General features: G+C 38.1%; 1 protein-coding gene across 1 annotated transcript in view; it reads right to left on the bottom strand.

Moving 5' to 3' along the window:
- The window catches only part of LOC132823510 (protocadherin beta-15-like), a 173,842-nt gene extending 163,605 nt beyond the window's left edge, over positions 1-10,237 (bottom strand). The window contains exon 1 of the mRNA XM_060837444.1: positions 7,600-10,237. Coding sequence (XP_060693427.1) covers positions 7,600-10,065 — 2,466 coding nt within the window. The 5' untranslated portion in view covers positions 10,066-10,237. The remainder of the gene's footprint in view (positions 1-7,599) is intronic.
- Positions 10,238-13,117: the final 2,880 nt, after the last annotated feature.

Here is a 13,117-nt window from a genome sequence, read left to right as displayed (position 1 = left end):
CATAGAGAGATTGTGGAAGAGGTTTCACTAGATTAGCACTGTGAATGACAAGACTGCCTATGAAAATTGGATTAACTGGCTCCGTAATCATGTCATCTAATAAGGATGCGAGGAGATTTGACTGAAACATATAAAACTCGAACATGCTGGACAGACTGAATATAGGGAAAATGTTTTCCATAGGTGAGCTGTCTGGAACCAAGGGTCACAGTCTCAGGATACGGATTAGGCCATTTAAGACTGAGGTAAGGAAATATTTCTTCACTCAAATGGTCGTGAGTCTATGAAATTCTCCACCATAAAAGTCTGTGGATGCCAACTCACGGACTATGTTTAAGAAACAGAAAGATGAATATTTAAATTATAAAGTCATCAAGGAGATTGAGGTGAGAGAATAAATATGTCATGGGATAGGGGATTAACCATGAAAATATTGGATTGTGAAACAGGTTTGGAAGTTTAAATGGCCTAGATCTGGCCTTAGTTTATATGTTTCTATGCTTCTGCTTAATTGTTTCATTTAAGATCATTCGCAGTTTACTAAGTTCTTGTAACTCATTATGCATGCAGTTACTGATTTATTTTCCAAATTAGGTACTTTTTAGTCTTTTCAGGTACATGGATAGGGAAGATTTAGAGGGATATTGGCCAAATGTAGTTCAGTTTAAGAATCCTGGTTGGGGTACATGAGTTCGATTGAAGGGTCTTTTTCCATGCTGTATAACTCAATACCTTCAAACAACTTTTCTCATTATAAAGTGTCGTCCTGAAAATACAGAACCACAGTATGATCATATAATTAAGAAACCTTTTGAAAAATAGAGATTCAAGACAGGCTCCCTGAAGTCAATCTGTTGCATTCTAGGAAATGACAAGGAAGTATTCTCTTTGCTCTTCAAACACTGTCGTGAAGTGTAAACGTCTTGTGAGGTCTGAGCATATAAATCTCTGATGGCAACACAAGATCCTTTCACTAGCAACAGAGTAGGTGGTTGAGATATGTACTGCAAATTGGGTTGCATTTTCGCAAAGGAAATTATGTCAATTCCATACCTGTAAGTTTTTGATATCAGCATTTCTTAGATTAACAGTTCCTAAAACTTTAGCCCATCGTGCCTTCGCTATCTGTATTACCTGGTCCAGTTCTATAATCTAGTATGAATCTCCTGCCTTTTCCCAATATACCTGCACAACATGCTATCGAAAAAAGAATCCAATGCCCTCTTGAATGCGTCAATTGGAATTGCCTCCACCACATTTTCAAGGAGTGCATTCCATACCCTAAATGTGGCTGCATGAATGCTTGTGTCTGACATCACATTTGCATCATTTGCACATCACTTGAAAACTGTACTGTTTTGTTCTTATTTCCTTTGCAAGTTAAATGGCTTCACCCTAGCTGCTCTGCCCAGCCCACTTTCAGTTTTGTAAATATCAATCAGATATCCTGATATGGTTGAGCTGCAGATGTCTCCAGGGAGAATAGTCCCAACTTTTCCTACCTGTCCTGATAACTGGAGCTTCTTACGTTGGAAACATTCTAGTAAATCGCTTGTGCACTCTTTTCATTTCATTTGCATATTTTCTTAAGTGTGGAACTCACAATACACTACTGTAGGTGAGGTCTAACGAGTTATCTTGTACAAGTTCAATATCATATCTATCGATTTAGTCTCGTTTGGACAACAGTCTGATGAATTATGTTATATATTATGATTAAACACGCCTTTCAAAATACCACAAGGCTAATTTTGTACTTCTAGGTATTATTTAAATGATCTAGACAATGATTGAGCAATATTTGGTCATTTTGGATGGTAACTGGGCTGGAAAATAATCACCTCTTTATTGACAGTAGAAACTGTTTTATTTGAGTTTAGGTTCTGTACATATGGAAGTTTGAAACATGTTGGCAAGATTAAATCAATATTTCATTATTCTTATATTCTGTTGAAAGGCCAAAATTACGATGGTAATTGGTAGGATATTCTTACTTATCTAAATTTCCAGCGCAGTATATGTATTAATATGGGCTGGCCAAATTTCTAACATACAGGAAAAAGTTGGCATTTTGCTTGGAAACATTCCTTTTCTATTCTAATGCAAGTTACATTTTTGCTCAGCATAATTTGATGTAATTCTCTGTTCCCTTTTTGCCTTTCATGGCCAGATATTACAGGGATTAAGTTTACAACTCCAGTGCTTAGTTGGTTCAAATAGATTGATTGGAGATAGACTGCAGTGACATCAGCTGGTTTCGTTGCAAGTATCTCCAAAACAGGGAGATTGCTTTCACTAGTTGAAGCAAGTTCATTTATTCTATGGTATTTAAAAGCGAGTTAGAAAAAATATGAGGCCTATAATCTATGCTCACAAGAAGCGTTAAAATAATTGTTTAAGATTATATTGAATTGACCTAAAGTATATTGTCGCGAGAAAAAAGTGAAGCTGTAGAATACAGGAGTACTTCATTAATTCAGAAAGAGTTCAGACTCACAAGAATACTGATATTAGTTAATCATAACAACCAGCTGAAGACGTGGAAACTGGCAACAAGACAGATCGCACACAGCACCTTTGTAGAACAGTTATCCCAGTTTTCAATAAAGTGTGAACTTTAATAGTTACACGTCTGTAGAGCATACAGAACTTGTACTTAATGATTATCGATGGAAATGTCAACAAATATAATCGTCCAAGTTAATGCCAATGGTATAATAAACTGCCAGCAGGAAGACTGCCACAGAACAATTCAAACTCAAGGTCACAGCGTAAATGTTTTATACAACCTAAGAGTAACGTAAGTACACCCTACAAGTTACCATGTTGGAACATTACTGTTGGTCAGAAATAGAAACAGAAATGAGAAGTGAGAATGGTGCACTTAAACTCTTACTTCCACAACATTAACTTCAACACACACATAATGAGATATCCAAATGAAACATGCAAAAACGTTATCTTTTTAGAACATTCTCATCTCGTTACTCAGAGTTGCTATTATATTCAGAATTAATCATTTCGTGCTTTCTTTCCTGGGAAACTCATTCTGGAGAAAATTCTTGCCCATGTATGACCTGCATGTATTGGGAATTTTGTAATCTCTTCTTGTTGAATGTCACGTTGAACATGAATCATAATGAAATCTCTGAGAAAGTGGATCTCCCCCGAATACCTCAACATAATTTAGGGATAGCTGAAGGTTTCTAATAACTTTGTGAATTCCATTCAAAGAATGCTTGGTTTCAAAGCAACAGCAAAATCCTAGAGAACAGTGCTGACTACCTAATACATTTCTGTCTTTATGAACCTTCACAGCGAGGACAATTAAAATCACTAATAACATGCAAAAAAAGCTCAGAATGAGATAATCAATGAAAGACTCAGATCACCTGTGGACCCTGGATCATCAGACCAGACAATGATGCTGGAGAATGTTTCAGTCTCACCACCAATCACAGATAAGGTAATAGTCTCTGTGGCAGAAAGTGCTAGTGTGCCATTACTTTGTACCAGAATCGCCAACCTTTACTTAGAAGCATCTTGATTCACAAAGCGATGGATAGTCCGAATTTCCCCACTGTTTGGCGAAATAGTAAGAAGACCATGTTGGGGAGCCTGAAGAATGGAAAAAGAGAGCCGAACGTTCTGACCAGTGTCAGCAACAATGGCGGATACCTTGGCAACTAAGTAGCCTAATTCTGCAAACCTGGATATTGTCTCCATTGCTGTTGACTCAAACCCGGCTAATGGTTGCACAATGACTGGAACATTTTCATTCTGATCAAGGATAAGAACATCCACTGAAACATTACATGCGAATGGTGGTGTCCAGGGTACATAACCTGAGCTTGAATCTTTTCAATTCCTCGTAGTCAAAAGATCGCTGTGCAAATATGACGCTAGTCTCTTGGTTAATAGAGACGTAATTGTATACCGAGGCATTGTGAACCCGAGTCGCCAGGATAAGGTATTTCAATCGAGCGCTCACTTCAATTTCCAGATCAACGGCAGCAATGGAAAATATGGAAGATCCAATAATGTTCTTCTCCTTTATATTTGTAGAGTATAAAGACTGCGTAAACTATGGCACGTTGTCATTTATATCTAAAACCTCGACGGAAATGGCTTTGTCAGATATAAATGGTGGACTTCCTGCATCCATGCATGTAATTGTAACTTCATACGCAGCGGTAGTTTCACAAACCAGTAATGTTGAACAAGTATTTCATAATAATTCTTCAATGAAGAATCTAGTCTGAAGAGTAGTTTATCTGATATTTGACATTGCATTTGCCGTTTCTCCCCAAATCCTCATCTGCTGCACTGAACAGAGCGGAACAGTCCCAACTGGAGCATCTTGCAAAATTGTACTCGATAAAGACGTCAGCTTCACTTCAGGTGGGTTATCATTCACAGCAATAGTATTAACCAAAACATCACAGTTCCCCGACATAGCATCAGGCCTTCGTCTGTTGTTTGTATCATTTGAGAGGTTCTTAGCATCCAAATGTGACGATGCTATCATTTTAAAAACGTCATTTTGTCCATTTTGTTTGAAGAGAGTATGTAAAGGCAGAGTTTACAAACTGGTTACAGAAATAGGCTCAGATAAATAACTTGGGAGTCCTTTTAAGTCTTTTTAAATGTAAAAGCAGAAGTGGAGTGGCCAGCTTTCACAGACCAGGCTTTCTAACTTCTTTATAACTTTAGCAGTTAGAAGCTTTTTGGGGTCGCAGAAGAGTTGGAGCATTATTGAATGATTCCTAGCTGCTACTTTCTCTGAAATCTCGCTTGATGTTGTTTCCTCCTAGAATGGAGAACTGCATATAAGAATCTCTGACTGAATTTACTTTTTACCCAAGGGGTGTGTTTATTGTTACTAAATTTCTCTTTCTTGTTATTATATATTAACTACAGCGTTTAAATAAGTTCTGTTTTGCTTAAAGTCAAGTAGTTTGAACAGTCGCATCATATTGGGAACACACACTCCACATTTACCTTTAAAATAAGAAAAAGTTAGGGTCTAGACTACCTTCGTAAAATATTTTGAGGGGTTCTGGTCTGGTGCATAATGAAAATAATATACCAGATGACCCTTTCCCAAACAGCAGAGTAGGAGATTCAGTCATGTAGGCTTAATCCAGATAGTTAGTTCCCAGCTGAAATGCCACATATCACATTTGCATCTATTTAGTTTTTTTGGGGGGGAGGGGAAAGAGTGGTAAAATTACTTGCCCCTAAGTTGAGCAGATTTCCTTGTGTTTTGGGAAAATCACAACAGTGCTCTGCAACAAATTCAATTCTCATTTCCTCCAGATAAACTTAGTTGCTACCAATTCTTTGAGTCTTAAAACCTGGATTCAGCCTCACCTCAGCTCTTTTTAAAAATATCCATTAAATAGCTTCGTTAAGGATGTAAATTGATTTAATCAATTAGGTATCTATCAGAAGAATTCTATTATATATTCTGCCATAGCCTACTTTGCAAACGATGCATTCCAATGTCCCCATCTCCAGATCGTTATTTCGATGATCAAATCAATGACTGAACAATATTTGCCCAATTTGATTTTTACCTGGATTGCTTATGGAACATAGAAATTGATTAATTCTATTCTAGGTTCAGTACCTAAATATGTCAGAAATATGTTAAAGAGAATAAGTTAATATTTCTGCTTATCTTCTGGTATTTTACCAAATATACAAATGTTTTTTTTCTAATTTATACATTCATCTTTGCGCACAAATTTGTAAAACAATGCTTACCTGCACTGATCAAATTTCAAATGCTTGGCGAAATTTAACATATTGTTTTCTGACGCTGCTGTTTTTGCATGAATACAGAAGTTTAATTATCCATGAATAATTTGTTGAAATTTCCCCCCTCCCTTTTGATGTCAAGACCCAGATATTGGAGAAACACATCTTTACCTTGACTGCATAATATGTTCGCAGCAAGTGACAGGAGTTGAACTGCAGTGAAAGTATAAAGGAGGTATTTAGCTCAGTTAGCTGGATGGCTTCTAAAGCGAAATGATGCTGACAGCACAAGTTCAATTCATCCATGCAAACCAAGATCATCAAGTCGATCACATCTTCATAATGTTGCCTCTCACTCGATGAATGGTGTTCCTGAGATTAAGCCACCAGCAGTCGTCCCTCTCTAAATAGAACAGCCCACAAAGGTTCTCTGGGATTTTCCAGACCATAACTTGCAACTCCCAAGCAGAGAGATTTCTTTTACCAGTTGAAACATATAAATAGAACATTCAATCTATGGTGCTTAAATATTTTGAAGAAATGCTAACCCCATAATTTATGCACATTAAAATGATCCAAAAATAATATTCAAATAAATAACTTTTAGCATTGTTCTGTAGCCAGTTTTTCGACAAACTGAAGCAGTATCATACATTAGTACCTCGCCAACTTAATTTTTTTTTAAAAAACTGACACACTGAAACGTGCACATATTACTTAACAAAAACGACCAGCTGAGAACATGGCAATAGGAACAAACCAACATGTTTACATGTCTTACAAAGAATGACTGTTCCATTGACTAAGAAATTGTTCTGTACATTCGCTACCATGTATTGGCACAAATCGTTCACAAAGTAGTCGGTCTTAGATGTTTACTCTTGGATAAAGTCAACAATTCTCATTGACTCATGAAAACACCAGTTTTAGAATCTGTTAACAAGCAACCACGACTTCCAAAAGAAAATTTACACTCTGTTTGGCAGCGCAAAACTTGCATATAATCAGAAAGTAAGGTAAACATATTCAAAAAATACTACTACAGAACATTACTGTTCACGAGGAGAAAAATGTGAAATGCATCAAAGCCATTACTTCCCTTTTGTTCAACACAGAACATTTCCTAATTCGTTCACAGTGAGTCAGAGTCGTACATCATGGAAATCAATCCTTCGATCCAACTTGGCCACATTGGCCAAACATCTCAATCTGAGTTAATAACATTTGCCAGCCTTTGACCCATATTCCTCTGAACCCTTCCTATACGTATATCCAACCAGACGACTTCTAAATGCTCTAATTCTACATACCTACCACTTCATCCAGCTGCTTGTTCCATACATGAACCAATATCTGCGTGATAGAATTACTCCTCAGGTACGTTTAAAAACTTTCCCCTCTCATCTGGAATCTATGCCGTCTAGTTTTGGGCTCCCACACTCTATGTATTCACCCTATCAATGCACCTCATAATTTTATAAACATGCATAAGGTCAGCCCTCAGCCTCCAACTCTCCAGTCAAAAAGCCCCAGCCTGACCTGCCTATTCAGCGTCTCCCCATGACCCAAACTTTGCGAAATTTATGAGGAGAAAGTGAGGACTGCAGATGCTGGAGATCAGAGCTGAAAATGTGTTGCTGGAAAAGCGCAGCAGGTCAGGCAGCATCCAAAGAGCAGGAGAATCGACGTTTCGGGCATGAGCCCTTCTTGATCCCAGAAGAAGGGCTCATGCCCTTGCCTGACCTGCTGCGCTTTTCCAGCAACACATTTTTAGCTTTGCGAAATTTATGACCGATTCAAATCTGTGAATATCTTACCTTTTTAAAAGATCCTCACCTTGTTGTTTACAGAGTTGCTGTTACATTCAGAACTAACCATTCTCGTGCTGTCTTTCTCAAGAGAATCATGCCAGACATACTTTTTGTCAGCATATGACTTGCACGTGTTGGAGGTTATGAAGTTTCTCTTTGTTGACTGCAATGTTGAACACGACTCATAACGGAAACGCTGAGAAAGGGGATCACCCCCGAATACTTCAACATAGTTCGGGGTTATCTGAAGGTTTCTACTAGCCTTTTGAATTCCATTCAGAGAATGTCTGGTTTCAAGACAACAACATGACTCCAGGGAACAGTGCTGACCACCCAAAGCATTTCTGCTTTTATGAACTTTCACAGCGAGAATAATTAAAATCACGAGAAAAATTATTGAAATTACTCCTAAAACGATGACCAAGGAAAGGCTAAGATTATGACTGAACCGGGGGTCCTCAGACGAACCACTGATGCTGGAGAATGTTTCAGTGTCACCACCAACCACAGATAAGCTAATGGTCACTGTAGCAGAAAGAGATGGTTTTCCATTGTCTTTTACCAGAATCACCAACGTTTGCTTAGAAGCATCTTTACTCACAAAGCGTCGGACTGTCCAAATCTCCCCAGTGTCTGGTGAAATGGTAAATAGATTATGATGGGTAGCCTGAAAAATGGAATAAGAAAGGCGAGCGTTCTGACCCGCATCAGCGTCAGTGGCAGATACCTTGGTAACTAAATAGCCGGGTTCTGCAAACCTGGATATTGTCTCTACTGTTGTTGATCCGAACTCGACTAATGGCTGTACAATGACTGGGACATTATCATTCTGATCAAGGATAACAACATCCATTGAAACATTACTTGCGAGTGGCGGCGATCCAGAGTCCATGACTTCGACTTTGATCTGGAAGTTTTTTAATTTCTCGTAGTCAAAGGATCGCTGCGCGAATATTACACCAGTTTCCGAGTCAATAGAGATATAAGTGGATACCGAAGCGTTGTGAATTTGAGCCTTCAGAATGGAGTATTTCAATCGAGCGTTCAGACCAATATCTGGATCAAAGGCTGAAATGGAAAATATAGAAATGCCAATATCATTGTTTTCCATTACGCTTGCTTTGTACAAAGACTGCGTAAATTTCGGCGCATTGTCATTTATGTCAGAAATCTCAACTCGAATGGTGTTTTTAGATGTGAGAGGTGTATTTCCTGCATCCATACATGTTACAGTAACGTCATACTTGGAGGTATTTTCTCGATCCAGTGGATCTTGAACAATTAATCCATAATAATTCTCCAAAGACGAGTCTATTCTAAACGGTAGTTTAATTGGACTTTTACATTGTATCTGCCCGTTTCTCCCAGAATCTTTATCTGTTGCACTGAACAGAGCGACTACAGTCCCGACTGGAGCATCTTCAGAAATTGTATTCGACAAAGTCGTCAATGTCACTTCAGGTGGGTTATCATTCACGTCAATAATATTCACCAGGACATCACAGTTCCCCGTCATAGCGTCAGGACCCCCATCTATGGCTTTAATATTAATTTCAAATGCTGTGTTTTCTTCATAATCCAACTTCCCTCTCACTCTGATTTCGCCAGTTTTAGAATCCACACTAAATTTTTCCCGAGCTTTGGCAGAATTGTAGCTACTGAGTGAATAGGTTATCTCTCCATTCGGACCATCATCCAAGTCAGTGGCATTTAATTTGATTACCTGCGTTCCAATGGCTGCATTCTCCAATAAGGTGACTCTATAAACTGACTGGGGGAAGATGGGGGCGTTGTCGTTTGTATCCTTTACGCTGATTAAAACCTGAACAGTTCCCGATCTCACAGGGATCCCGCCGTCCTTGGCTATCAGCGTCAACTTGTGGCTGGATTCCGTTTCTCTGTCCAAGGAACTCTGCAACACCAATACTGGCATTTTTTCCCCATCGCGCATTTGTACGTCAAGGACGAAATAATTGTTGGGAAGGAGCTCATAGGTTTGCACGGAATTGATTGCAACGTCCGGATCGTTCGCAGCCTCGAGAGGGAAGCGCGTTCCCGGCGAAGAAAGCTCCGAAATTTCAAGGCGGAATTGTCGCTTTGCGAAACTGGGACTGTTGTCATTTACATCAAGAATCTCCACTGCAATCGGGTACAGCTTTAAGGGGTTTTGGAGCAAAGCGCTCACGGATAAAACACAACTTGAGCTCGGGCCGCAAATCTCTTCTCTGTCAATTGATTCTTTCACAAGCAAAATGCCAGTGTCCAGGCTTATATCCACATATTGTTTCCTGGGCCCGGGCACAAGCCGAAAACTGCGAGCCGCGAGCTGCTTTACGTCTAAACCCAGATCTTCGGCGATATTCCCAACAAAGGAGCCCAATTGCAGTTCTTCAGGAATCGAGTAATGAATCTGCCCAAACGCAAGGTTCCACAAGAAGAGTACACAGCACAGTACTCGGCATTTTAATAACCAAAATATTGTATATCTCATTTCCAGCGTGAAACATTCCCCTTGCTTCAGAACGTCTCCGCACCATTGATTAGTTTCTTCACAGCTATATTCATATATTTTATATCCGAAACAACAGCGATGTAGTAAATACCTGAATGTTTCACAAATCGGTTGGATTATTTCATTCAAACATTCTTTTTTTCTCTCTGATATGTTCAGTGGATTCGTGAACAAATCCTGCCGAGCTGCACGCTACCCAATTTTACTCTGCGTCTGGTCAGACGTGATGGTGTCTGTGTCGCGAAGGGGCTGGCCGGATCCCCAATCGTAGCTCAGCATCTGATTGGCGAATACCGGTTTATTGAAATTCAACCAACCAAATTATTCTTGATTTCTTAAAGCTGGACGGTCTGAATTAAATGCACATATTTAGATTTATTATTGCACAATTAATAATTACATTACGATCTATTTGCCAAACTGCTTGCAACCAACCTATCTCCAGAATAAAAAGTCACCATCAGTCTTATTTGACAGCATTGTAGCATATGTGACTGGAGAGAAAAAAAATAAAACATTCAGTGTGGCTCACTGTCTTGATCAATATGGTTCACCTGTGATTCCAGTGTTGCAGTTCTCCATTCCCAATTACTAATTCTCACGAAACTAAGACTTAATTATTTACACATTCCTTGATCTAATTAAACTATGTACAAAACTGTATTATTATAGGTATGATAATTAGTTTAATTTCCAGAAATCCAGATCACCATCTCGTCATAGTTTTGTTCAATTTGCTATAACGGCATTCTTTGTGTGCCACATCTTTTAACCTACGAAAAAATATATTTTAATTTTGAACAGTACACAACTGTTTAGAATTAAATGCTGAACCATCCACCCCTCATACGTCTTGCACTGTCATCCAACTTAAATGCTTTGTTATCTTCAATGTCTTCTATTGCATTTAACATTATAAAGCTAAGCATACACGATTCTCTGCTTTCTAAAACTGAAGTACACCTGTTGTTCATTCAGGTGTTAAAAAAAATCCACTCAGAGAGGTCTACTAATTGCAGGCACACCTTTCTAGTTGTAAGGTAGGAAAACATATTTTGATCAGTGCAAAAACCAACTTTCCATAATTTGTGAAAGCAAAAGAAAAATAAAGCTACATAATGCCAGCACACTAACTAGTCATAACTCGAAACTATTAACTTTGGAATCCATTCATATTTTCTGTTTGTGAAGTTGCTTCTTCTTTGATCTTTCGGATTTGCTTAAGGGTTTTACTTATCAACTTTTTCAAAATGTTTACTCTGCATACATTGTTTTATTTTGTCCAAGGTAAAAGCATTGAAAATCTTAAAACATGTTTGCCTAAGCTATAAATGCTCGGCTGAAAGTAGTTATTTGCTTTCAGTTTATTATCCAACTTTGCCAACCTACATCACTAGGAAAACTAATTACACCAATATAGTATTTTCATCATTCAGATACGTTGTAAAAGGTGAGAATTCAAGACAGGATTCATGAAAGAAGTCTTACTGTTGTTTTCCAACCTTGAAATATGTAGGTGGTCTTCTTTTGATTTTCCATGGTCTAAATGGTGTCTTGTGAGGAGCTCTGGACATGCAAATAAACCATAGAAGTACTTGAGGTAACCCTAACAACAAAGTAGATCTTTGAAATAGGGACTGTAACTAAATGGTTCGTTCTTATTTTACACACTGTTATTGTAGCTTTTGCAACTGTTTAGTATCAGCGTTTTTGTTTGATTGTCAGCTCTGTTGACAATGACTGTAGAGAACTACAGAACAGATGGAGTCTTTGTCCATGCATTTCAAACAGTTAGCATCTAACTTTAGGATGCAATATGGAAGACCCGTGCAATATTGGCTTTTGTTTCAAAGGGAATGGAGTTTAAACGTAGAGTTTTTTTTTGGTAAATCGATGCAAGGCACTTGTCAACCCACAGCTGGAATACTGAGAACAGTTTTGAGCCCCTTATCTTAAAAAAATGTGTTGGAATTGGAGGCAGTCCAAAGAGATTCACGAGGCTGATAGCAAGTATGAAGAGAAAGACTTATGAGAAAGGTAGATTGGGTCTGTGCCCGTTGGAATACAGAGAAATGAGAGGTGACCTTGATTAAACATACACAAATCTTTGAGGACATGATGCGGCAATTGCAGCAAGGTTATATCCCTTGTGGAAGAATCTAGCACTAGAAAGCCTAATCTCAGGATAAAAGATCATACATTTACGAGAGAAATAAGAAGGAGTGTCTTCTCTGAGAGGAAAATAAAGCTGCCAAATTCTTTATTACTGAGAGCTATCAAGGTTGGGCCATTAAGTATATTCAAGGCTGAGGAAGACCAAGTTTTTAGACAGTTCTGGAATTAAGAATTATGAGGAAAAATGGCACTGAGGATTACCAAATCAGTTGTTATGAAACATATTTGATGGACGAAACGTCTTATTTATGCTCCCATATCTTCCGGTTTGAATTTATTTAATTAGTTTAGAAAATCATCTCAGTATTCTGGAACAAAGCTAATTGTGAATTTACCGAGTTCACCTACAATCGTTTCTATGAGTTTTAAGATTTCGAGTGGGCTCTCTTTTGTGCAGCTGTCAAATCCTCTTTGGAATTTCTCATTAAAGATATTGATTGCTTTACACATGCTTAGGTATGTCTGAGAAGAATTTTATTCGGTTTAATTGTGTGGACTCTCTTGGCAAATATCATTTTATGAGTTTTGTGTCTCTGGTATGTCACTTCCATAATTAAAAATGTTTTCTCCATTTGGATGAAAGTGGACTCAAATGAAATTAGCTCTTTTTCTTGTTGAATGTGGCAACTGATTACTTTGATTCTAAATGCTGCACATTTTAAATGTTTGAAAAATGTGGTCAGGACTAAATTAACATTGCATTGTACTTAAATTATGGAGATTTAGTAACTTCCAAACTCCTAATCTAACTTCAACCTTAATTTTAATTTTGTGAAATTAACCACATTTCAGTTACATAAAAGAAGTTGGCACATTGACTCTAATACTGCTGTTTTTGGTCTTCTGCAAGGGGTAC

Source organism: Hemiscyllium ocellatum, chromosome 16 (genome assembly GCF_020745735.1).
Source record: "Hemiscyllium ocellatum isolate sHemOce1 chromosome 16, sHemOce1.pat.X.cur, whole genome shotgun sequence".
Lineage (NCBI taxonomy): Eukaryota > Metazoa > Chordata > Chondrichthyes > Orectolobiformes > Hemiscylliidae > Hemiscyllium > Hemiscyllium ocellatum.
The sequence above is the reverse complement of the archived record's forward strand: the minus strand, read 5'-3'. Positions and strand labels throughout refer to the sequence as shown.